The sequence below is a fragment of the Chiloscyllium punctatum genome, chromosome 10 (assembly GCF_047496795.1).
Source record: "Chiloscyllium punctatum isolate Juve2018m chromosome 10, sChiPun1.3, whole genome shotgun sequence".
Taxonomy (NCBI): domain Eukaryota; kingdom Metazoa; phylum Chordata; class Chondrichthyes; order Orectolobiformes; family Hemiscylliidae; genus Chiloscyllium; species Chiloscyllium punctatum.
The window spans coordinates 116,881,474-116,908,986 of record NC_092748.1 but is presented as its reverse complement, the minus strand read 5'-3'; the positions used below and the strand labels follow the sequence as shown (position 1 = coordinate 116,908,986).

The following is a 27,513-nucleotide window of genomic DNA, read 5'->3' as shown; positions in this document are numbered from 1 at the left end:
TCCCAAAAACCAACATCCCCAAACCCCCCACATCCACAAACCCCCCACATCCCCAAACCCCCACACCCCAAACTCGCACATCCCCAAGCCCCCACATCCCCAAACCCCCATATCCCCAAACTCCCACATCCCTAACCCCCCTCATCCCCAAACACTCACATTCCCAAACCCCACATCCCCAAACCCCAACATCCGCAAACCCCCCACATCCCCAAACACTCAAATTCCCGAATCCCACATCCCCCAATGCCCCATATCCCCAAACCCCCACATCCCCAAACACCCACATCCCCAAACCCCCCACATCCCCAAACCCCCACATCCCCAAACCCCCACATCCCCGAACTCTACGCATCCCCAAACACTCGAATTCCCAAACCCCACATCCCCAAACCCCAACATCCCCAAACCCCCACATTCCCAAACACTCAAATTCCCAAATCCCACATCCCCAAACACCAACATCCCCAAACTCCCCACATCCTCAAACACTCAAATTCCCAAATCCCACATCCCCAAACACCCCATATCCCCAAACACCACACATCCCCAAAACCCCTCATTCTCAAACCCCCATATCTCCAAACCCCCACATCCCCAAACCCCCATATCCCCAAAAACCCATATCCCCAAACACCCAAATTCCCAAACTCCCATATTCCCAAACCCCCAGATCCCCAAAAACCCATATCCCCAAACCCTCCACATCCCCAAACCCCACATCCCTAAACCCACCACTTCCCCAAACCCACACATCCCCAAACCCCCACATCCCCAAACCCCCACATCCCCAAACACCCCATATCCCCAAACCACCACATCCCCAAACTCCCCACATCCCCAAACTCCCCACATCCCCAAACATTCAAATTCCCAAACCCCGCATCCCCAAACTCCCACATTCCCAAACTCCCCACATCCCCAAACTCCCCACATCCCCAAACATTCAAATTCCCAAACCCCACATCCCCAAACCCCAACATCCCCAAACCCCCATATCCCCAAACACTCAAATTCCCAAATCCCGCATCCCCAAACACCCCATATCCCCAAACCCCCCAAATCCCCAAACACCAACATCCCCAAACCCCCCACATCCCCAAACACCCCACATCCCCAAACCCCCCACATCCCCAAACACCCCACATCCCCAAACCCCCATACCCCAAACCCCCACATCCCCAAACCCTCACATCCCCAATCCCCCACTTCCCCAAACACCCCACTTCCCCAAACACCCAAATTCCCTAACACCAACATCCCCAAACCCCACATCCCCAAACCCCACATCCCCAAACCCCCCACATCCCCAAACCCCCATACCCCAAACCCCCACATCCCCCAACCCCACATCCCCAAGCCCCCACATCCCCAAATCCCCATATCCTCAAACACCACACATCCCCAAAACCCCACATTACCAAACCCCCACATCCCCAAGCCCCCACTTCCCCAAACACCCCACATCCCAAAACACCCAAATTCCCAAAAACCAACATTCCCAAACCCCACATCCCCAAACTCTCCACATCCACAAACCCCCCACATCCCCAAACGCCCACACCCCAAACTCGCACATCCCCAAGCCCCCACATCCCCAAACCCCCATATCCCCAAACTCCCACATCCCTAACCCCCCTCATCCCCAAACACTCACATTCGCAAACCCCACATCCCCAAACCCCAACATCCGCAAACCCCCCACATCCCCAAACACTCAAATTCCCGAATCCCACATCCCCCAATGCCCCATATCCCCAAACCCCCACATCCCCAAACACCCACATCCCCAAACCCCCCACATCCCCAAACCCCCACATCCCCAAACCCCCACATCCCCAAACTCCACACATCCCCAAACACTCGAATTCCCAAACCCCACATCCCCAAACCCCAACATCCCCAAACGCCCACATTCCCAAACACTCAAATTCCCAAATCCCACATCCCCAAACACCCCACATCCCCAAACACCCAAATTCCAAAACACTCACATTCCCAAACCCCCATATCCCCAAACCCCCACATCCCCAACCCCCCACTCCCCAAACACCCCACTTCCCCAAACACCCAAATTCCCAAACACCAACATTCCCAAACCCCACATCCCCAAACCACACATCCCCAAACACCCCACATCCCCAAACACCCCACACCCCCAAAACCCACATCCTCAAACACCAACATCCCCAAAACCCCCACATCCCCAAACACCAACATCCCCAAAACCCCCACATCCCCAAACACCCCACATCGCCAAACACCCAAATTCCAAAACACCCACATTCCCAAACCCCCATATCCCCAAACATCCCACATCCCCAAACACCCAAATTCCCAAACCCCCATATTCCCAAACCCCCATATCCCCAAACACCAATATCCCCAAACCCCCCACATCCCCAAACCCCACATCCCTAAACCTCCCACTTCCCCAAACCCACATATCCCCAAACACCCACATCCCCAAACCCACACATCCCCAAACTCCCACATCCCCAAACCCCCATATCCCCAAACACCCACATCCCCAAACCCCAACATCCGCAAACCCCCCACATCCCCAAACACTCAAATTCCCGAATCCCACATCCCCCAATAGCCCATATCCCCAAACCCCCATATCCCCAAACCCCCCATATTCCCAAACCCCAACATCCCCAAACACCCAACAGCCCCAAACCCCCATATCCCCAAACGCCCACATCCCCAAACCCCCACATCCCCAAACCCCCACACATCACCAAATTCCCACATCCCAAACACCCATATCCCCAAACCCCAACATCCCCAATCCCCCCATATCCCCAAACCCCCCACATCCCCAAACCCACACATCCCCATACCCTCACATCACCAAACCCCCATATCCATAAACCCCAACATCCCCAAACTCCCACATTCCCAAACCCCCATATCCCTAAACCCCAACATTCTCTATCCCCCACATCACCAATCCCCCACATCCCCAAACCCCAACATTCCCAAACTCCCACATCCCCAAACCCCCACATCCCCAAATCCCCATATCCCTAAACCCCAACATCCCCAAACCCCCACATCGCCAAACCCCCACATCACCAAACCCCTACATCCCCAAACCCCCACATCCCCAAACCCGTATATCCCCAAATCCCAACATCCTCAAACTCCCACATCCCCAAATCCCCAAATCCCCGAACCCCCCACATCCCCAAACCCCCCAGAGCCCCAGACACCCCACATCCCAAACCCCCCAATCCCAAAACCCCCACATCCCAAAACCCCAACTTCCCACATCCCCAAACTCCAGCATCCCCAAACTCCCACTTCCCAAAACCCGCCACATTCCAAGCCCCCAACTTTACAAGTCCCCCCCACATTCCCAAAATCTCCACATTCCCAACCCCCCAACATCCGAATTCCCCACATCCCCAAAGTCCACACATTCCCAAATCCCCACATCCCCAAACCCCCATACTGCACACGACCCTCCACATCCCCAAATCCCACAGCTCCAAACCCCCACATCCTCAAACTCCCCAAATCCAAACCCCCTACTGTAACCTGGCCTTATCTGGAGTGAGGGTGTCAATCTTATTTAATGTGCTCAGTTTTTTATAGAAATTGGAGGTGGCCATTCAGCCCCTCGAATGTATCACACAGGAACTGGAAGCAACTAATCCATCAGGATTATTCCATCATTCAATTTGATTTTGCCTGATGCCTGTTTCATGACCATTTACTCACATTTTTGTTCCTTGTCACTTTCACCCACAGAAATCAGTCTCCACAGAAATCAGTCCCTGCAGAATTCAGAGACTTCAGAAATCAGTCACTTCAGTAATCTGAGACCTCAGAAATCAGTCCCCTTTGAAACCAGTCCTCTCAGAAATCAAACCCCACAGAAATCAGTCCCCATTGAAATCAGTCCCCATTGAAACCAGACCCCACTGAAATCAGTCCACATTGAAATCAGTCTCCCTTAAAATCAGTTCCAGCAGAAATCAGTCCCCACTGAAATTAGTTCCTGCAGAAATCAGTCCCTTCAGTTATCAGTACCCACTGAAATCAGTCCCCTCAGAAATCAGTCCACACTGAAAACTGTCCCCATTGAAATCAGAGCCATCAGAAATCAGTCCCTACAGAAATCAATCCCCTCAGAAATCAGTGCTTGCAGAATCCAGTCCAATCAGAAATCGCCTCCACTGAAATTTGTCCCCTGAAATCTGTGCCTACTGCTATCACTCCCTTCAGAAATCAGTCCCCATTGAAAACAGTCCCCATTGAAATCAGACCTTTCAGAAGTCAGTCCCCAATGAAATCAATCCCCACTGAAACCAGTCCCCATTGAAATCACTCCCTACTGTAATCTGCCCCTTCAGAAACCAGTCAGCTCAGAGATCAGTCCCCTCAAATGAATTGCCTCAAAATTCATTCACCACTGAAATTGGTGCCAACAGAATTCAGTCCTCATTGAAATCAGTCCCTGCAGAAATCAGTGCCTATGGAAACCAATCCCCTCTGAAATTAGTCCCTTCAGAAATCAGTCCCTGCAGAAATCATTTCCCTCAGAAATTAGTCCCTATTAAAATCAGTCCCCACTGAAATCAATCCCCACAGAAACCAGTCCCTACAGAAATCAGATACCTCAGAAATCAGTCCCTAATTAATTCAGTCCCTGCAGAAATCAATCCCAACTGAAAGCAGTCCCCATTGAAATCAGTCCCAGTGAAATATGTCCCCACTAAAATCACTCCCTGCAGAAATCAGTTCCTACAGATCTCAGTTCTTGCAGAAATCAGTTCCCATTAAAATCAGTCCCCTCAACAATCATTCCCCAGAGAAATCAGTTCCTGCAGAAATCATAAACCTCAGAAATCAGTCCACATTGAAATCAGTCCTCACTGAAATCAGTCCCCTCAGAAATCAGTCCCCACTGAAATCAGCTATCATTAAAAATAGCCCCTTCAGAAATCAGTCCCCACAGAAATCATTCCATTCAGAAATAATTCCCCATTGAATCACCACAAAAATCAGTGACCTCAGAAATTAGTCCACATTGAAAACAGTCCCAATTAAAATCAGTCCCCACTGAAATCAGTCCACATTGAAATCAATCCCCACTGAAATCAGTTCCCTCAGAAATAAGTCTCCATTGAAATCAGTCCCTTCAGAAATCTGTCCAAATTGAAATCAGAACCTGCAGAAATCAATCCCGACAGAAATAATTCCTGGCAGAAATCAGAGACCTCAGAAATCAGTTCCCATTGAAATCAGTCCCTTCAGAAATCAGTACCCATTGAAATCTGTCCCCACTGAAATCAGTCCTCCCAAAAATCAGTCTCCACTGAAATCAGTCATCACTAAAATCAGTCCCTTTAGAAATTAGTCCCCTCAGAAATCAGTCCCCCAAGAAGTCAATCCCTTCAGAAATCTGTTTCCATTGAAATCAATAGACAATAGACAATAGGTGCAGGAGTAGGCCATTCAGCCCTTCGAGCCTGCACCACCATTCAATATGATCATAGCTGATCATTCCTAATCAGTATCCTCTTTCTGCCTTATCTCCATAACCCTTGATTCCACTATCTTTGAGAGCTCTATCCAAGTCTTTCTTAAATGAATCCAGAGACTGGGCCTCCACGGCCCTCTGGGGCAGAGCATTCCACACAGCCACCACTCTCTGGGTGAAGAGGTTTCTCCTCATCTCTGTCCTAAATGGTCTACTCCATATTTTTAAGCTGTGTCCTCTGGTTCGGGACTCACCCATCAGCAGAAACATGTTTCCTGCCTCCAGAGTGTCCAATCCTTTAATAATCTTATATGTCTCAATCAGATCCCCTCTCAGTCTTCTAAACTCAAGGGTATACAAGCCCAGTCGCTTCAGCCTTTCAATGTAAGGTAATCCTGCCATTCCAGGAATTGACCTCGTGAACCTACGCTGCACTCCCTCAATAGCCAGAATGTCTTTCCTCAAATTTGGAGACCAGAACTGCACACAGTACTCCAGGTGTGGTCTCACCAGGGCCCTGTACAGCTGCAGAAGAACCTCTTTGCTTCTATACTCAATCCCTCTTGTTATGAAGGCCAGCATGCTATTAGCCTTCTTCACTAGCTCCTGTACCTGCATGCTTATCTTCATTGACTAGTGTACAAGAACACCCAGATCTCTCTGTACTGCCCCTTTACTTAAATTGATTCCATTGAGGTAGTAATCTGCCTTCCTGTTCTTGCCACCAAAGTGGATAACCATACATTTATCCACATTAAACTACATCTGCCATGCATCTGCCCACTCACCTAACTTGTCCAGGTCACCCTGTAATCTCCTAACATCCTCCTCACATTTCACCCTGCCACCCAGCTTTGTATCATCAGCAAATTTGCTAATGTTATTGCTGATACCATCATTAATATATATTGTAAAAAACTGCGGTCCCAGCACGGATCCCTGCGGTACCCCACTGGTCACTGCCTGCCATTCCGAAATGGAGCCGTTTATCTCTACCCTTTGTTTCCAACAGCCAATCAATTTTCAATCCAATTTAGTACTTTTCCCCCAATACCATGTGCCCTAATTTTACTCACTAATCTCCTATGTGGGACTTTATCAAAAGCTTTCTGAAAGTCCAGGTACACTACATCTACTGGATCTCCCTCGTCCATCTTCAGAGTTACATCCTCAAAAAATTCCAGAAGATTAGTCAAGCACGATTTCCCCTTCATAAATCCATGCTGACTCTGTCCTATCCTGTTACTACTATCCAGATGTGCTGTAATTTCATCCTTTATAATAGACTCCAACATCTTTCCCACCACTGAGGTCAGACTAACTGGTCTATAATTTCCTGCTTTCTCTCTCCCACCTTTCTTAAAAAGTGGTATAACATTAGCCCCCCTCCAATCCTAAGGAACCGACCCCAAATCTATCGAACTCTGGAAAATAATCACCAACGCATCCACGATTTCCCGAGCCACCTCCTTCAGTACCCTGGGATGTAGACCATCAGGCCCCGGAGACTTATCAACCTTCAGACCTAACAGTCTCTCCAACACCAAATCCTGGCAAATATAAATTCCAGTAAGTTCAGGTCCTTCAGCCACTGTTACCTCAGGGAGATTGCTTGTGTCTTCCCCAGTGAACACAGATTTAATTCTTCTGCCATTTCTTTGTTCCCCGTAATATATTCCCCTGTTTCTGTCTTCAAGGGCCCAATTTTAGTCCTAACCATTTTTTTGCCTTGCACGTACCTAAAAAAGCTTTTACTATCCTCCTTTATATTGTTGGCCAGTTTACCTTCGTACCTCATTTTTTCTCTGCGTATTTCCTTCTTAGTAATCCTCTGTTGCTCTTTAAAAGCTTCCCAGTCCTCAGTTTTCCCACTTATCTTTGCTATGTTATACTTTTTCTCTTTTAACTTTATATGTTTCTTAACTTCCCTCATCAGCCACGGCCACCCATGCCTCCTCCTGGGATCTTTCTTCCTTTTAGGAATGAACTGATCCTGCAACTTCTGCATTATACACAGAAATATCTGCCATTATTCCTCCACGGTCATCCCTGCTAAGGTATTGCACCATTGAACTTTGGCCAGCTCCTCCCTCATAGCTCCATAGTTCCCTTTATTCAACAGAAGTACTGTCACTTCCAACTGTACCCTCTCCCTCTCAAATTGCAGATTGAAGCTTAATGTATTGTGGTCACTACTTCCCAATGGCTCCTTCACTTCAAGGTCTCTGACCAATTCTGGTTCGTTACACAACACCAGATCCAGAATTGCCTTCTCCCTGGTCGGCTCCAGCACCAGCTGCTCTAAGAATCCATCTCTGAGGCACTCCACAAAGTCTCTTTCTTGAGGTCTAATACCATCCTGATTCTCCCAGTCTACCTGCATGTTAAAATCCCCCATAACAACTGTAGTAACATCTTTGTGACAGGCCAATTTCAGCTCCTGATTCAACTTACATCCGACATCCAGACTACTGTTTGGGGGCCTGTAGATGACTCCCATGAGGGTCTTTTTACCCTTAGTATTTCTCAGCTCTATCCACACTGACTCTACATCCCCTGATTCTAGGTCCCCCCACGCAAGGGACTGAATATCCTCCCTTACCAACAAGGCCACCCCACCCCCTCTGCCCGTCAGTCTGTCCTTACGATAGCACGTGTAGCCTTGAATATTCATTTCCCAGGCCCTGTCCACTTGAAGCCACATCTCAGTTATCCCCACAATATCGTATCTGCCAATTTCCAAAAGAGCCTCAAGCTCATCCATCTTATGTCTAATGCTTCGTGTATTCATGTATAGTATTTTTAAATTTGTTACTGCCCTCACCCTTCCCATCAACCCCTATTTCACTCAACCTTACAGCATGATCCCTTTCCAAGTTTTCTGCCTCATTGATACAGTTGTCTTTCTTGACTTCTCTTGTTCTAACTTTCCCTTCAATTTCCTTTTTAAACATCCAGTTTGTCCCCTCCCCCCCCGCTACTTAGTTTAAATGTAGCTGTGTTGCAGTAGAAAACCTGTCTGCCAGAATGCTGGTCCCTAACCTATTAAGGTGCAAACCGTCTCTCTTGTAGAATTTATGCTTACCCCAGTGATCCAAGAACTTAAATCCTTGCTTCCTGCACCAGTTCCCCAACCACACGTTCAAGTTCATTATCTCCCTGTTTCTGGCCACACCAGCCCGAGGAACTGGAAGCAAACCGGAGATATCCACCTTTTCAGCCTTCTTCCTAGCTCCATACTACAGCTGTAGTATGTTCCTCCTCTTCTTCCCGAAATCATTTGTGCCGACTGAATCAGTCCCCACTGAAATCAATCCCCATTGACATTAGGCCCTGTAGAAATCAATCCCTGCAGAAACCAGAGACTGCTGTCCACTGAAATCAGTCCACATTGAAATCAGTCACCACTGAAATCAGTATCATCAAAAGTCAGTTCCCACTGAATTTAGTCCCCACTGAAATCAGTTCTTGCAGAATTCAGTCCCCACATAAAACAGTTACTTCAGTAATCAGTACCCACTGAAATCAGTCCCTCAGAAATCAATACTCACTGAAGTCTGTCCCCATTGAAATCAGAGCCATCAGAAATCAGTCCCTACAGAAATTAATCCTCTCAGAAATCAGTGCCTGCAGGACCCAGTCCAACCAGAAATCTGTCTCCACTGAAATTTGTCCCCACTGAAATCCATCTGCACCAAAATCCATCCCTATTGAAATCACTCCCTTCAGAAATCAGTCCCCATTGGAAACAATGTTACTAGCGGTGTTCCGCAAGGATCTGTTTTGGGACCATTGCTGTTTGTCATTTTTATAAATGACCTGAAGGAAGGGGCTAGAAGGTTGGGTGAGCAAGTTTGCGGATGATACGAAAGTCGGTGGAGTTGTTGACAGTGAGGAAGGATGTGGCAGGTTACAGCGGGATATAGATAAGCTGCAGAGCTGGGCAGAAAGGTGGCAAATGGAGTTCAATGTGGGTAAGTGTGAGGTGATCACTTTGGTATGAGAAACAAAAAGATGGGGTACTGGGCTAATGGTCGGATACTTGGTAGTGTGGATGAGCAGAGGGATCTTGGTGTCCATGTACACAGGTCTCTGAAAGTTGCCACCCAGGTAAATAGTGCGGTGAAGAAGGCATATGGCGTACTGGCTTTTATTGGTAGAGGAATTGAGTTCCGGAGTCCTGAGGTCATTTTGCAGTTGTATAAGACTCTGGTGCGGCCACATCTGGAATATTGTGTGCAGTTTTGGTCACCATACTATAGGAAGGATGTGGAGGCACTGGAACGGGTGCAGAGGAAGTTTACCAGGATGTTGCCTGGTATGGTAGGAAGATCATATGAGGAAAGGCTGAGGCACTTGGGGCTGTTTTCATTGGAGAAAAGAAGGTTTAGGGGTGACTTGATAGAGGTGTACAAGATGATTAGGGGTTTAGATAGGGTTGACCATGAGAACCTTTTTCCATGTATGGAGTCAGCTATTACGAGGGGGCATAGCTTTAAATTAAGGGATGGTAGGTATAGGACAGATGTTAGGGGTAGATTCTTTACTCAACGAGTCGTGTGTTCATGGAATGCCCTGCCAGTATCAGTGGTGGACTCTCCCTTTTTATGGGCATTGAAACGGGCATTGGACAAGCATATGGAGGACCCACAGCTACCTGGATTACACTCTTCCCACCCTACCTCTTCCAAAAATGCCATCCCGTATTCCCAATTCCTCCGCCTCCGCCGGATCTGCTCCCAGGAGGACCAGTTCCACCACAGAACACACCAGATGGCCTCCTTCTTTAGAGACCGCAATTTCCCTTCCCACGTGGTTAAAGATGCCCTCCAACGCATCTCGTCTACATCCCCCACCTCCGCCCTCAGACCCCACCCCTCCAACCGTAACAAGGACAGAACGCCCCTGGTGCTCACCTTCCACCCTACCAACCTTCGCATAAACCAAATCATCCGCCAACATTTCCGCCACCTCCGAACAGACCCCACCACCAGGGATATATTTCCCTCCCCACCCCTTTCCACCTTCCGCAAAGACCGTTCCCTCCGCGACTACCTGGTCAGGTCCACGCCCCCCTACAACCCACCCTCCCATCCTGGCACTTTCCCCTGCCACCGCAGGAACTGTAAAACCTGCGCCCACACCTCCTTCGTCACCTCTATCCAAAGCCCTAAAGGAGCCTTCCACATCCATCAAAGTTTTACTTGCACATCCACTAATATCATTTATTGTATCCGTTGCTCCCGATGCGGTCTCCTCTACATTGGGGAGACTGGGCGCCTCCTAGCAGAGCGCTTTAGGGAACATCTCCGGGACACCCGCACCAATCAACCACACTGCCCCGAGGCCCAACATTTCAACTCCCCCTCCCACTCTGCTGAGGACATGGAGGTCCTGGGCCTCCTTCACCGCCACTCCCTCACCACCAGACGCCTGGAGGAAGAACGCCTCATCTTCCGCCTCGGAACACTTCAACCTCAAGGCATCAATGTGGACTTCAACAGTTTCCTCATTTTCCCCTTCCCCCACCTCACCCTAGTTCTAAACTTCCAGCTCAGTAACTGTCCCCTTGACTTGTCCGGACTTGTCCTACCTGCCTATCTCCTTTTCACCTATCCACTCAACCCTCTCCTCCTTGACCTATCACCTTCATCCCCTCCCCCACTCACCCATTGTACTCTATGCTACTTTCTCCCCACCCACACCCTCCTCTAGCTTATCTCTCCATGCTTCAGGCTCACTGCCTTTATTCCTGATGAAGGGCTTTTCCCGAAACGTCAATTTCGAAGCTCCTTGGATGCTGCCTGAACTGCTGTGCTCTTCCAGCACCACTAATCCAGAATATGGAGGATAGTGGGCTAGTGTAGGTTAGGTGGGCTTGGATTAGCGCAACATCGAGGGCCAAAGGGCCTGTACTGCGCTGTGTTTTTCTATGTTCTATGTTCTATAATCCCCATTGAAATCAGACCTTTCAATAATCAGTCCCCACTGAAATCAGTCCCCATTAAAATCACTTCCCACTGAAATCAGTCCCTTTGGAAATCAGTTTAGAAATCAGTCCCCTCAGGAATGAATCCCCTCAAAAGTCAGTCCCCACTGAAATCAGTCCCCTCAGGAATAAGTGCCAACAGAAATCAGTCCCCCTTAAAATCGGTCCCTTCAGAAATCAATTTGATCAGAAACCAGTTCCACTGAAATCAGTCCCCATTGAAATCAGAGCCCTCAGAAATCAGTCCCTTCAGAAATCAATGACCACAGAGATCAGTCCCTGCAGAAACCAGATACCCCAGAAATCAGTCCCCATTAAATCCTTCCCTGAAGAAATCCGACCCTTCAGGAATCAGTCCCCGCAGAAAGCAGTCCCCACAGAAATCAGTCCTCACAGAAATCAGACTTTATGAAATCAGTCCCAACAGAACCAATTCCAGTCAGAAATCTGTGCTCACTGAAATCCGTCTGTGCTGAAATCCATCCCTATTGAAATCAGTCCACACTAAAATCAGTGCTTTCAGAAATCTGTCCCCATTGAAATCAGTCTCTGCAGAAATTAGTCCCTTCAGAAATCAGTCTGCATTTAAGCCAGTCCCCATTGAAATCACTCCCTTCAGAAATCAATCCCCATTGGAAACATGCCCCATTGAAGTCAGAGCCTTCAGATATCAGTCCCCCACTGAAATCAGTCTCCATTGAAATCAGTTCCCACTTAAATCAGTCACCTCAGAAATCAGTCACCACTGAAATCATTCCCCTCAGAAATCAGTGCCAACAGAAATCAGTCCCTGCAGAAATCAGTGCTCATGGATATTAGTCCCTGCAGAAATCAGTGCCAACAGAAATTAGTGCCAATGGAAATTAGTGCCAACAGAAATCAGTGCCCACTGAAAACTGTCCCCTCAGAAATCAATCTCCATTGACATCAGTCCCCATTGAAAACAGACCCATCAGAAATCAACCCCCACAGAAATCATTTCCCTCAGTAACCAGTCCCCCTTGAAATTAGCCCCTGCAGAAATTGATTCCCACAGAAATCAGTCCCTACAGGAATCAGAGACCTCAGAAAATGGTTCCCAGTGAAATCCATCCCTGCAGAAATCAGTCCCCTCACAAATCATTCCCCACTGAAATTAGTACCCACTGAAATCAGTCCACATTGAAATCAATTCCCACTGAAATCAGTATAATCAAAAAATAGTCCCCACTGAAATCAGTACAATCTATCTTCCTTGAAAGCAGTCACCACAGAAATCAGTCCCTGTAGAAGTCAGTCCCCTCAGAAATCAGTTCTCACCCAAACCAGTCCCTACAAAAGTCCATGCCAACAGAAATTAGTACCAACAGAAATCAGTCCCTTCAGAAATCAGTCCTCAATAAAAACTGTCCCCTTAGTAGTCAATCCCCATTGAGCTCAGTCCCAATTGAAATCAGACCCTTCAGAATTCAGTTTGTTCAGAAACCAGTCCCCACTGAAATCAGTCCCCATTGAAATCAGGGCCCTCAAAAATCAGTCCCTTCAGAAATAAGTCTTGCTGAAGTCAGTCCCCACTGAAATCAGTCCCTGCAGAACCCATTCCAATTAGAAATCTGCCTGCACTGAAATCTGTCCCCACTGAAAGCTATCCACACTGAAATTCATCCCTATTGAATTCTGTCCCCACTGAAATTAATCCTTTCAGAAATCTGTCCTCATTGGAATCAGTCCCTGCAGAAATTAGTCCCTTCAGAAATCAGTCCCCATTGGAAACATACCCCATTGACGTTAGAGCCTTCAAAGATTAGTCCCCACTGAAATCAGTTGCAATTGAAATTAGTCCCCACTTAAATCAGTCCCCTCAGAAATCAGTCTCCACTGAAATCAGTACCTCAGAAATCAGTGCCAACAGAAATCAGTTCCCATTGAAATCACTCCCACCAGAAATCAGTACTCATGGGTATCAGTCCCCCAGAAATCAGTCCTGACTGAAATCACTCCCTGCAGAAATCAGTGCCAACAGAAATCAATCCCCACTGAAAACTGTCCCCTCAGAAATCAATCTCCATTGATATAAGTTCCCATTGAAAGCAAACCCTTCAGAAATCAATCCCCCAAGAAACCAGTCCCCATTGAAAGCAGAGCCCCCCAGGAACTAGTTCCTTCAGAAATCAGTCTCCATTGGAGTCCATCCCTATTGAAATCAGCACCTTCAGAAAACTGTCTCTGCAGAAATCAGTCCCTACAGAAATCTGAGACTTGAGAAATCAGTTCCAAATGAAATCAATCCACACTGAAATCAGTCCCCACAGAAATTTGACCCCTCAGAAATCAACCCCCACAGAAATCAGTGCCAACAGAAAGTAGTCCCCTCAGAAACCACTCCCCACTGAAATCAGTCCTGCAGAAATCAGTACCCACAGAAATCAGTCCCCATTGAAATCAGGGCCAGAGAAATCAATCCCTGCAAAACTCAGTGCCTACAGCAATCAGTGCCTACACAAATAAATCCCCTCAGAAATCAGTCCCAATTAAGATCAGTCTACACAATAATGAGTCCCCATTGAAATCAGAAGCCTCAAAAATCAGTCCTCATTAAAATCAGTCCCCACAGAAATCAGTCACCTCAGAAATCAGTCCCCACTGAAATCAGTCCCAACTGAAATCAGTCTCCAATGAAACCAGTCCCAGCTGAAACCAATCCCCACTAAACCAGTCCCTGTAGAAATCTGTCCCTGCAGTAGTCAGTCCTACCATAAATCAGTCTCCACTGAAATCAGTTTGCTCAGAAATCAGTCCTCACTGAAAGCTGTCCCCATTGAAACCAGTCCTAAATGAAATCAGTCCCCACTGAAATCAATCCCCTCTGAAATCAGTCCCCAGTGAACTCAGTTCCTGCATAAATAATTCCCCATTGAAATCAGTTCTGACTGAAATCAGTCCTTTCAGAAATCTGTCCCCACTGAAATCTGTCTCCATTGAAATCGCACCCTCTACAATCAGTTCCCACTGAAATCAGTCCCCATTGAAATGAGTCCCCATTAAAATCAGTCCCCATTGAAACCAGTCCTCACTGAATCAGTTCCACCTGAAATCAGTCCCCACTGAAATCAATGCTAAGAGCAATCAGTCCCTGCAGAAATCAGTACCCACAGCAATCAATGCCAACAGAAATCAGTCCCCTCAAAATCAGTCCCAAATAGAGTCATAGTCATAGAGATGTAATGCATGGAAACATACCCTTTGATCCAACTTGAACATGCTGACCAGATATCCCAACCCAATCTAATCCCATTTGTCAGCACTTGACCCATATCTCTCTAAACCCTTCCTATTCATATACCCATCCAGATGCCTTTTACATGTTGCAAATGTACCAGCCTCTACCACTTCCTCTGGTAGCTCATTCCATACACATACCACCCTCTGTGTGAAAAAGTTGCCCCTTAGGTCTCTTTTATATCTTTCCCCTCTCACCCTAAACCTATGCCCTCTAGTTCTGGACTTCCCCACCCCAGGGAAAAGAATTTGTCTGTTTACTCTATCCATGCCCTTCATGATTTTATAAACCTCTATAAGGTCACCCCTCAGCCTCTGACGCTCCAGGGAAAACAGCCCCAGCCTATTCAGCCTCTCCCTATAGCTCAAACTCTCCAACCCTGGCAACATCCTTGTAAATCTTTTCGGAACCCTTTCAAGTTTCACAACATTCTTCTGACAGGAAGGAGACTAGAATTTCATGCAATATTCTAAAAGTGGCCTAACCAATGTCCTCCCAATAACCCATTTCCTCCCAACTGCTATACTCAATACTCTGACCAATAAAGGAAAGCATACCAAACGCCTTCTTCACTATCCTATCTACCTGTGACTCCACTTTCAAGGAGCTATGAACCTGCACTCCAAGGTCTCTTTGTTCAGCAACACTCCCTAGGACTTTATCATTAAGTGTATAAGTCCTGCATTGATTTGTTTTCCCAAAATGCAGCACCTCACATTTATCTGAATTAAACTCCATCTGCCACTTCTCAGCCCATTGGCCCATCTGGTCAACATCCTGTTGTAATCTCAGGTAACCTTCTTTGCTGTTCACCACACTTCCAATTTTGGTGTCATCTGCAAACTTACTAACTGTACCTCTTATGATCATATCCAAATCAATTATGTAAATGACAAAAAGTAGAGGACCCACCGATCCTTGTGGCACTCCACTGGTCACAGGCCTCCAGTCTGAAAAACAACCCTCCACCACCACCCTCTGTCTTCTACCTTTGAACCAGTTCTGTATCCAAATGGCTAGTTCTCCCTGTATTCTGTGAGATCTAACCTAGCTAATCAGTCTCCCATGGGGAACCTTGTCGAATGCCTTACTAAAGTCCATATAGATCACATTCACTGCCCAGCCCTCATCAATCCTCTGTGTTACTTCCTCAAAAAAACTCAATCAAGTTTGTGAGACATGATTTCCCACACACAAAGTCATGTTGACTATCCCTAATCAGTCCTTGCCTTTCCAAATGCATGTACATCCTGTCCCTCAGGATTCCCTCCAACAGCTTGCCCACCACCGAGGTCAGGCTCACTGGTCTACAGATCCCTGGCTTGTCCTTACCGCCCTTCTTAAACAGTGGCACCACATTAGCAAACCTCCAGTCTTCCAGCACCTCTCCTGAGACTATCAGTGATGCAAATATCTCAGCAAGAGGCCCAGCAATCACTTCTCTAGCTTCCCACAGAGTTCTAGGGTACACCTGATCAGGTCCTGGGGATTTATCCACCTTTACACATTTCAAGACATCCAGCACTTCCTCCTCTGTAATCTGGACATTTTTCAAGATGTCACCATCCAAGTTCCCACTTTCTATATCTTCCATGTCCTTCTTCACAGTGAATACTGATGCAAAATACTTATTTAGTATCTCCTCCATCTCCTGCAGCTCCATGCAAATTGAAATCAGTCCATGCAGTAATGAACCTAGTCCCCATTGAAGGCAGTACCCCCCAAACACAGTCCCCATTGAAATCTGTTCACACAGAAATCAGTTCCCATAGAAATCAGTCACCTTAGAAATCAGTCCCTTCAGAAATCAGTCCCCACTGAAGTCAATCGTGACTGAAATCAATCCCCACTGAAACCAGTACCTGCTGAAACCAGTCCCCACTGAAACCAGTCCCGTAGAAATCATCCCTGCAGAAATCAGTCTTACCAGAAATCAGACCCCACTGAAATCAATCCCCTCATAAACCAGTCCTCACTCAAAACTGTCCCCATTGAGATCCTTCCCCACTGAAATCAATCCCCACTGAAATCAGTCCCTACTGAAATCAGTCACCACTAAAATCAGTCTCTTAAGAAGTCCCCTCTGAAGTCCGTTCCTTCAGAAATCAGTTTCAATTGAAATCAGTCCCTACAGAAATCAGTGCCCATTAAAATCAATCCTCTTTGCAATCCATCCCTGCAGAAATCAGTCCCCTCAGAAATCAGTCCCCTCAGAGATCAATCCCTTCAGAAATCAATCCCCACTTAAATCAGACCCCATTGCAATCAGAGTACTCAGTAATAAGTCCCTTCAGAAATCAGTCTCCACTGAAGTCAGTCCCCACTGAAATCACTCTCTTCAGAAATCAGTCCCAGCAGAAACGTATCACTTCAGAAATCAGTTCCAAATGAAATCAGTCCCCACTGAAATCAGTTTCCTCAGAAATCTGTCCCCTCAGAAATCTGTCTCCTCAGAAATCTGTCTCCTCAGAAATGAGTCCCCACAGAGTTCAGTGCCAACCATAATTAGTCCCCTCAGTGAACACTCCCACTGAAATCAGTCCTTTCAGAAAACAGTCCCTGCAGAAATTAGTGCCCACAGAAATAGGTCCCAATAAAATCAGTGCCCAGAGAAATAGGTCCCTGCAGAAATCAGTGGTCACAGTAATCAGTGCCTGCAAAAATCAGCCCCCTCAGTAATCAGTCCCCATTGAAATCAATAGCCACCAAAAATCAACCTACACTGAAATCAGTCCTGACTGAAATCAGTCCCCACTGAAATCAATCACCACTAAAATCAGTCACTTCAGAAACTAGTCCCCTCAGAAATCAGTCCCTTCACAAATCAGTTCCCATTAAAATCAGTCCTTACTGACATCAGTCCCCATTGAAATTAGTCCTTGCTGAAATCAATCCCTGCAGAAATCAGTCCTTGCAGAAATCAGAGATCTCAGAAATCAGTCCCCATTGAAATCTGTCCATTCAGAAATCAGACCCCATAGAAATCAGAACCATCAGAAATCAAAATCATCAGAAATCAGTCACCACTGAAATCAATCCCCATTGAAATCAGTCTCCACTGAAATCAGTACCCATTAAAATCAGTCCCACTGAAATCAGTCCCCTCAGTAATCAGTTCCCATTGAAATCAGTCCCTGCAGAAATCAATCCCCAGATAAATCAATCCCTGCAGAAATCGGAGACCTCAGAAATCAGTCCCCATTGAAATCTCTCCATGCAGAAATCAGACCCTTCAGATAATAGAACCATCAGAAATCAGTCCCCACTGAAATCAGTCCCCATTGAAATCAGCCCCCTCGGAAATCAGTCTCCATTGGAATCAATCCCTTCAAAAATCAGTCCCTTTAGAAATCAGTCCCCACAAAAATCAGTTCCTGCAGAAATCAGTGCCCCACAGAAGTCAGTCCCTTCAGAAGTCTGTCCCCACTGAAATCAGTTCCCATTGAAATCACCCCCCTTGAAATCAGCCCCCTTCGAAGTCAATCTCCACAGACATCATTTCCCACAGAAATCAGTCCCTGCAGAAATCTGTGTCAACAGAAATCAATCCCCACAGAAATTAGTCCCCATTTAAATCAGTCACCTCAGACATTAGACTCCATTGAAATCAATGCCCTCAGAAATCAGTCCCCATAGACACCAGACCATCTATGTCTTGAAAGCTTCAATTGAGCAGAAGCACTGAGAGATGTTTTGGGGAGGGGTGGGGTGTGGATGAATTCCACATTTTGCCGTTGCTGGGTTTAATGTAGAAAAGATAAATACTGTGATGGGGGAGCAGGCAGCAGAGAGCAGTGAATCCTCTCGAGTCGTGTGTGTGCAGAGGGAGCGGGGTATCCTGAAGACGATGCCCTGACAGCTCAGTGTAATTGTTGTTGAGTGAGTTTCCTCACAGCCCCTGGTCAAAGACTGTAGGATCCTCACAGCAGGAAATGACACGGGGTTAGAGAGGGTTCCTGCTCCTGATCTTTATCGAGTGACCCCTTTCACAGTGGAACGCGAGTGTATATCGATAGCAAGTGTGCTGGCTTTCCAGGTTGAATAGCTTGTTAGTATTCACTCTCTGAGAACGTAAGAACTAGGAACAGGTGGAGGCCATTCAGCCCCTCAAGCCTGCTCCACCATTTAATATGATCGTGGATGATCTCATCTTGGCCTCGACTCCACTTTCCCACCCGCTCTCCATAACCCTCCAACCCGTTACTCAGTAAAAATCTCTTCATCTCCTTAAATTTACTCAATGTGCCAGCATCCACCAGACTCTGAGGGAGTAAATTCCACAGATTTATTACCCTTTCAGAGAAACCATTCCTCCCAATCTCTGTTTTAAATCTACTTCCCCCCCATCCTAAAGCAATGACCTCTTGTTCCAGATTGTCCCACATGAGGAAGCATCCTCTCTATGTCTATGGTCAACCCTCTTTAGCATCTTCTCAACCCCAGTTAGATCTTCACTCATTCTTCTCAACTCCAGAGAGTATCTGCCAAACCTGCTCAATCTGCCTAACCTGCTCAATCTGTCTAACCTGTTCAATCTACCTAACCTGCTCAATCTGTCTAACCTGTTCAATCTACCTAACCTGCTCAATCTGTCTCATCTGCTCAATCTGCCTAACCTGTTCAATCTGCCTAACCTGCTCAATTTGTCTAACCTGTTCAATCTGTCTAACCTGCTCAATCTGTCTAACCTGTTCAATCTGCCTAACCTGCTCAATCTACCTAACCTGCTCAATCTGCCTAATCTGCTCAATCTGTCTAACCTGCTCAATCTGCCTAATCTGCTCAATCTACCTAACCTGCTCAATCTGTCTAACCTGTTCAATCTACCTAACCTGCTCAATCTGCTCAATCTAACTAACCTGCTCAATCTGTCTAACCTGTTCAATCTGCCTAACCTGCTCAATCTACCTAACCTGCTCAATCCGTCTAATCTGCTCAATCTACCTAACCTGCTCAATCTGCCTAATCTGCTCAATCTAACTAACCTGCTCAATCTGTCTAACCTGTTCAATCTGCCTAATCTGCTCAATCTACCTAACCTGCTCAATCTGTCTAACCTGTTCAATCTACCTAACCTGCTCAATCTGCTCAATCTAACTAACCTGCTCAATCTGTCTAACCTGTTCAATCTGCCTAACCTGCTCAATCTACCTAATCTGCTCAATCCGTCTAATCTGCTCAATCTGTCTAACCTGCTCAATCTGCCTAATCTGCTCAATCTGTCTAACCTGCTCAATCTACCTAACCTGCTCAATCACTTGGAGTCATACAATATGCAAACACACCCTTCAGTCTAACTCACCCATGCTGACCAAGTTTCACAAGCTAAACTAGTCCCTCTGTGTTTGGCCCATGTCCCTCTATACCTCTGCTACCCATGAACCTGTCCAAATGTTTTTTAAACAGTATAACTGTACCACTTCCTTTGGCAGTTCATTGCACATACTAACCACCGTCTGTGTGAAATATTTGCCTCTCAAGCCCCTGTTAAATCTTTCTCCTATCACCTTAAACCTATGCTGTCTTGTTTTGGATTCCCCGACTTTAGGGAAAAGAGTTGCTATTCACCTTATCTATACCCCTCATGATTTTATGAACCTCCATTAGGTCACCCCTAAACCTCCTCCACTTCAGTGAAAAAACTCCCACCCTATCCAGCCCCTCCTTAGTACTCCATTCCTCGTAACATCTTGGGTCTTATGAACTTTCTCCAATTTAATAATATCTTCTTGTACGTATTTTCATAAGATAAACCCTCCATCTCTGGAATCAATCTCTTCAACCTCCTATGAACTGTCTCCAATGTCACTATATACACAGGACTCCAAACACGATCGCACTAATGCCTTGTATGGTTACAGCAACATCTCCCTATTTTTTACTCTATTCCTTCCGTATTAAATGTCAACATGAGACTGAACAGGCTGGGGCTGTTTTCCCTGGAGTGTTGGAGGCTGAGGGGTGACCTTATAGAGGTTGATAAAATCATGAGGGACATGAATAGGGTGAATAGACAAGGTCTTTTCCCTGGGGTGGGAGAATCCAAAACTAGAGGATATAGGTTTAGGGTGAGAGGGGAAAGATATAAAAGGGACCTAAGGGGCAACTGTTTCACACAGAGGGTGGTACGTGTATGGAATGAGCAGCTAGAGGAGGCTGGTACAACTGCAACATTTAAGAGGCATTTGGATGGGTATATGAATAGGAAGGGTTTGGAGGGATATGGGCCAGGTACTGGCAGGTGGGACTAGATTGGGTTGGGATATCTGGTCGGCGTGGACGGGTTGGACCGAAGGGTCTGTTTCCATGCTTTGTGACTCTATATCTCTAAACATCCATTGGTTAACTGGTGAAGTGTTGAACAGACAGTGAGTGGAGTAACTCGCTCAACACTTGCTCAAGGGGCTTGCTAGTCCCAGAGGGGGTGAAGGAAGAGAGGGGTTGACCAAGGGACACGATGCGAGACCTGTCTCTGATCCCCAGGCACCTTACCCTGTGCTCGGTCTGCTCTCTCGCTGCAGGTCTCCAGGTCGATGAGAACCTCCAGTCAATGCTGGTGGGCTCACTGATGAGGAAAGTCAAATCCAGGAACTGGAAACGGCAACGATATTTCAAACTGCAGGATGACTGCATGAGCATCTGGTACAAATCGAAAAAAACCGGGAACCCTAAATCTACCTGTAAGTAGGAACTGGGAGGGGGAACAGGGACGAGAGAGAGGAACAGGGATGGGAGTGCTGGAGAGGGAGAAGGGGGGAGAATTAGAGGAAACAAGGAGATTTTAGATTTTAGAGTCTATTGTCACGTGTTCTCAAGTACAGGAGTACAGGTCACTCTGCTATAACCTGTGTTCCGTCCGCGTGAATTGGCTGTAATGCAATTGATGAGTTTTGGAGATTGTTTGGATAACACAAACTTTCTACTGAACAGGTAAAGTGATTTTCTATAGTGCAGGGTCACAGAGGAACACTGCTGTCACATTGTAGCAGAGTGAACTGTTCAGTGAAAAGTGTTTAATATCGTCACACACGGCGCCATCTTAGATATCAAGGTATCTCGGTTCAAACAACATAAGTACAAAGTCATAAGAGAAATGAGAGTTAAAAAGTTAAGCATTACTTCATGGAATAGCAGAAAAATAAAGAAATAAGGTCATAGTTAACATTAAAGTCTTTAGTAGTTTAAACAAAGAAAATAAAGGAATAAGTTAAAATGTTCATCTGTCTTTGATGAGTCCCCTGTTGATCTCACTCTCTGGGAGACCTCAGCTACCTATTCTCAAAGCAGCTGCCTCCCACAGATACCATTGCTGCTGCTGAAACTGCCCCCTCTCCGATCTCCTCCAGTGTCTTGGGAATATGCCCGGGCAGGATCCACTCGCACACTGAGCCAAGACACCGCCATGAGCTGCCAAGAGAACAGGCCAAGACCCATCATGAACTGCTGAGACCTGGCTGAGACCCACTGAGAGACCAGGCTGAGACCCACTGAGAGACCAGGCTGAGACCCACTGAGAGACCAGGCTGAGACCCACTGAGAGACCAGGCTGAGACCCACTGAGAGACCAGGCTGAGACCCACTGAGAGAGCAAGGATAGAAAGACAGGAGAAGATGGGATAAAGAGAGAGTGAGGAAGAAAGTGAGTGGAGAGGAGGGAAGACATGGAAAGAGAAAAGGATTGATTTGATATATTGACATATGTTTGTGAGCAGTACAGGCAGATCATAGCAAGCAAGGACATGTACATTATAGGGTGTTTAGTCAGAGGGAGGATACACTGTCCAGGAGATGTGCAAAGCAAGATCAACATTAACAAGATCAACATTATTTGAAGTTAGAGAGTCCATCCATCAGTCTAGTAATGGAAGGGAAGAAGCTGTTCTTGAACATGTTGGTGCGTTTGTTCAAACTTTTGACTCCTCTGTTTGACAGGAAAGGTTAGAGGACAGCATTACCAGGGTGGGATGGATCTTTGATGATGTTGGTTGTCTTTCTGCAGCAACAGGCCGTGTAAATGGAGTCCATGGATGGGAGGTTGGCTTCTGTCATGGTACACAACCTTCTGTAGTTTCTTATGGTCCTGGGCAGAGCAGTTGCCATACCAGGCAGTTATGCACTTGGACAGTATGCTTTCTATGGTGAATCTGTAGCAGTTGATGAGGGTCCATACGGATGTACCAAATTTCCTAAGCCGCCTGAGAAAGAAGAGGCATTGTTGTGCTTCTTCACCATTGTATCTACACAGGAAGTCCAGGACAGACTGTCGAAATCATCACTCCAAGGAATTTGACACTCATCACCCTCTCAACCTCAGTTCCGTCGGTGTAGATGGCGCGGTGCGGTGTGCGTGTTCCCCTCCTTTCTTTCTGAAGGTGACGAGCAGTTATTTTGTTTTGCTGACGCTGAGAGAGGTTGGTCTCATCGCACCACAATAGACAATAGACAATAGACAATAGACAATAGGTGCAGGAGTAGGCCATTCTGCCCTTCGAGCCTGCACCACCATTCAATATGATCATGGCTGATCATCCTTAATCAGTATCCTGTTCCTGCCTTATCTCCATAACCCTTGATTCCAATATCCTTGAGAGCTCTATCCAACTCTTTCTTAAATGAATCCAGAGACTGGGCCTCCACTGCCCTCTGGGGCAGAGCATTCCACACACCCACCACTCTCTGGGTGAAGAAGTTTCTCCTCATCTCTGTCCTAAATGGTCTACTCCATATTTTTAAGCTGTGTCCTCTGGTTCTGCACTCACCCATCAGCGGAAACATGTTTCCTGCCTCCAGAGTGTCTAATCCTTTAATAATCTTATATGTCTCAATCAGATCCCCTCTCAGTCTTCGAAACTCAAGGGTATACAAGCCCAGTTGCTCCAGTCTTTCAGTGTAAGGTAATCCCGCCACTCCAGGAATTGACCTCGTGAACCTACGCTGCACTCCCTCAATAGCCAGAATGTCTTTCCTCAAATTTGGAGACCAGAACTGCACGCAATACTCCAGGTGTGGACTCACCAGGGCCCTGTGCAGCTGCAGAAGAACCTCTTTGCTTCTTTGCTTCCACGTCATCAAGCCTTCGATATCCCTTCTGTATTTTGACTTGTCATTGTTAGATATCTGTCCAACTACGATGGGGTCATCAGTGAACCTAGAGATGGTGTTCATATGGAATGTGGCCACACAGTTGTGGGTGCACAGCGAGTACAGTAGGGTGCTGAGGATGCATCCCTGGGGGACTCCAGTGTTGCGTGTTATTGTGGAGATGGTGTTGTCGATCTTCACTGATTGCGGTCTGTGGGTCAGGAAGCTGAGGATCCAGGTGCAGAGGGTGGAGCCGAGACCAAGGTCACAGAGTTTTGAGATCAGTCTAGGGGGAATAATGGTGTTAAAGGTGGAGCTGTAGTCAATGAGCAGGAGTCTGACGTAGGTGCCCTTGTTGTCCAGATGTTCCAGGGATGAGTGCAGAGCTAGGAAAATGGCGTCCGCTGTGGACTCATTACATCGGGCGGATAAATGTAGGGGATCGAGGCAGGCTGGGAGACTGGAGTCTGAGTGCTCAGCCAGGGACACCATCTGGACTCATCGCTTTGTGATGAGAAGTGAAAGGTCGAGAGATAGAGGGAGAGAGGGCAGATAGAGAGAGGGACTGGGGAGAGAATGTGGGGGGGGGGGAGGGGGGGGGAGAGGGAGCGAGGAGAGAGGGAGGGTCTTGAGAAAGAGAGGGATGAGAGAATGGGAAAAAAGGGGTAGAGAAAGAGAGAGGGTGTGAGATGAGGAGGGGGAGGGCAGGAGAGTTGGACAGAGTGTGAAGGAAGGGGTGGGCAGTGAGAGAGTGGGGGTACAATGAGGGAGGGGCAGATAATGAAGGGGAGGAGACACTGGGAGGAGAGACAGTGAGAGAGGACAGTGAAGAGGGTAGACAGTGAGGGACGGGAACACAGTGAGGGGGAGACAGTGAGGGAGGAGGGAACACAGGGGGGAGGACAGTGAAGGCAAGGGGAGTCACAGTGACGGGGCGACAGTGAGGGAGGGGGAGGCAGTGAAGGGGGGCAACAGTGAGGGGGGAGACAGTGAGGGAAGGGGGAGACAGTGAGGGAGGCAACAGTGAGGGGGGAGACAGTGAGGGAGGGGAGATAGTGAGGGCGGGGAGACAGTGAGGGGGAGAGACAGTGAGAGGGAGACAGTGACGGGGAGACAGTGAGGGAAGGGAGAGACAGCGAGGGGGAAGACAGTAAGGGGGAGGCAGTGAGGGGGGCAACAGTGAGGGGGAGACAGTGAGGGCGGGGAGACAGTGAGGGGGAGACAGTGAGAGGGGGAGACAGTGAGGGTGGGGAGACAGTGAAGGGGGGACAGTGAGGGTGGGGAGACAGTGAGGGAGACAGTGAGGGAAGGGAGAGAAGGGAGGGGGAGACAGTGACGGTGTGAGGGTGGGAAGATAGTGAGAGGGAGACTGTGACGGGGAGACAGTGAGGGAAGGGAGAGACAGCGAGGGGGAAGACAGGAAGCGGGAGGGAGTGAGGGGGGGCAACAGTGAGGGGGAGACAGTGAGGGTCGGGAGACAGTGAGGGAATGGAGAGACAGCGAGGGGGAAGACAGTAAGGGGGAGGCAGTGAGGGGGGGCAACAGTGAGGGGGAGACAGTGAGGGTGGGGAGACAGTGAGGGGGGGAGACAGTGAGGGAATGGAGAGACAGCGAGGGGGAAGACAGTAAGGGGGAGGCAGTGAGGGGGGGCAACAGTGAGGGGGAGACAGTGAGGGTGGGGAGACAGTGAGGGCGGGGAGACAGTGAGGGAATGGAGAGACAGTGAGGGGGAGACAGTGAGGGTGGAGAGACAGTGAGGGAAGGGAGAGACAGTGAGGGGGAGACAGTGAGGGGGAGACAGTGAGGGAGAGACAGTGAAGGGGGGGCAGTGAGGGGGGGAGATGGTAAGGGAGGGGAGACAGTGAGGGGGGAGACAGTGAGGGTGGGGAGACAGTGAGGGGGAGACAGTGAGGGGGAGACAGTGAGGGTGGGGAGACAGTGAGGGAAGGGGGAGACAGTGAGGGGGGAGACAATGAGGGAGGGGAGACAGTGAGAGGGAGATAGTGAGGGAAGAGGAGACAGTGAGGGTGGGGAGACAGTGAGGATGGGAGACAGTGAGGGTGGGGAGACAGTGAGGGAAGGGAGAGACAGTGAGGGGGAGACAGTGAGGGGGGGAGACAGTGAGGGAGGGGAGACAATGAGGGTGAGACAATGAGCGAGGGGAGATAGCCCAGTATCGTGTCTGTGACTGGGATATGGGGCAGTCGATAATGTCTGTATGAGTCAGGGTGTGAACTCCCTGGGTTTCTCTGAGTGGGTTGACTCTGAGCTGGACATTGAGGTAAAAACAATGACTGCAGATGCTGGAAACCAGATTCTGGATTCGTGGTGCTGGAAGAGCACAGCAGTTCAGGCAGCATCCAAGTAGCTTCAAAATCGACGTTTTGGGCAAAAGCCCTTCATCAGGAATAAAGGCAGTGAGCCTGAAGCGTGGAGAGATAAGCTAGAGGAGGGTGGGAGTGGGGAGAGAGTAGCATAGAGTACAATGGGTGAGTGGGGGAGGGGATGAAGGTGATAGGTCAAGGAGGAGAGGGTGGAGTGGATAGGTGGAAAAGAAGATAGGCAGGTAGGACAGGTCATGGGGACAGTGCTGAGCTGGAAGTTTGGAACTGGGGTGAGGTGGGGGAAGGGGAAATGAGGAAGCTGTTGAAGTCCACATTGAAGCCCTGGGGTTGAAGTGTTCCAAGGCGGAAGATGAGGCGTTCTTCCTCCAGGCATCTGAGCTGGACATTGTTGAGTGATGGAGTAATTTCTCTCTATTCCCTCCCCCCCCTCCCAGTCTCGATCAGTGACATTGAGGCCGTGCGTGAGGGTCACCAGTCCGAGATCCTGCAGAGTATTGCTGATGAGTTCACAGCTGACCGTTGTTTCACCGTGGTTTTCCGGGGAAGACGAGCAAACCTGGATCTGGTGGCTGACTCTGCCCAGGAGGCGGATCACTGGATCCAGGGAATCCGCAAACTCATCGAGAATGTCAAAAACATGGACCAGAAGGAGAAACTCGACCAATATCCTTCTTCAATAAAATCAACTTACTGTTAATGAGCGTCGTCTGGGGAGGGGAGTGGTGAAGTTTGGTGAGTGGGGTGTCAGAGATGAAGGTTTCAATGTTCCCATTGAACATTTTCAGTAGGAACCACACAGGACACAGTATCAGCGCTAACCCAGCTAGATACATGGGATCTAACCCCGTGCTGTCCCTATCCTGGGAGTGGTTGATGGGGACAGTGTAGAGGGAGCTTTACTCAGTATCTAACCCCGTGTTGTCCCTGTCCTGGGAGTGTTTGTTGGGGGACAGTGTATAGGGAGCTTTTCTCTGTATCTAACCCCATGCTGTCCCTGTCCTGGGAGGGTTTGATGGGGGGACAGTGTAGAGAGATTTACTCTATATCTAACTCCGTGCTGTCCCTGACCTGGGAGTGTTTGATGGGGAGAGTGTAGAGAGAGCTTTACTCTGTATCTAACCCTGTGCTATCCCTGTCCTGGGAGTGTTTGATGGGGAGAGTGTAGAGAGAGCTTTACTCTGTATCTAACCCTGTGCTGTCCCTGTCCTGGGAGTGTTTGATGGGGAGAGTGTAGAGAGAGCTTTACTCTGTACCTAACCCTGTGCTGTCCCTGTCCTGGGAGTGTTTGATAGGGGACAGTGTAGAGGGATCTTTACTCTGTATCTAACCCCATGCTGTCCCTGTC

General features: G+C 48.0%; 1 protein-coding gene across 1 annotated transcript in view; it reads left to right on the top strand.

The window, feature by feature from the left end:
• LOC140482483 (1-phosphatidylinositol 4,5-bisphosphate phosphodiesterase delta-4-like) overlaps positions 1-27,513 on the top strand; it is a 157,283-nt gene that overhangs the window by 59,985 nt on the left and 69,785 nt on the right. Inside the window, exons 3-4 of the mRNA XM_072580015.1 lie at positions 21,264-21,422; positions 26,603-26,831. Coding sequence (XP_072436116.1) covers positions 21,264-21,422; positions 26,603-26,831 — 388 coding nt within the window. The remainder of the gene's footprint in view (positions 1-21,263; positions 21,423-26,602; positions 26,832-27,513) is intronic.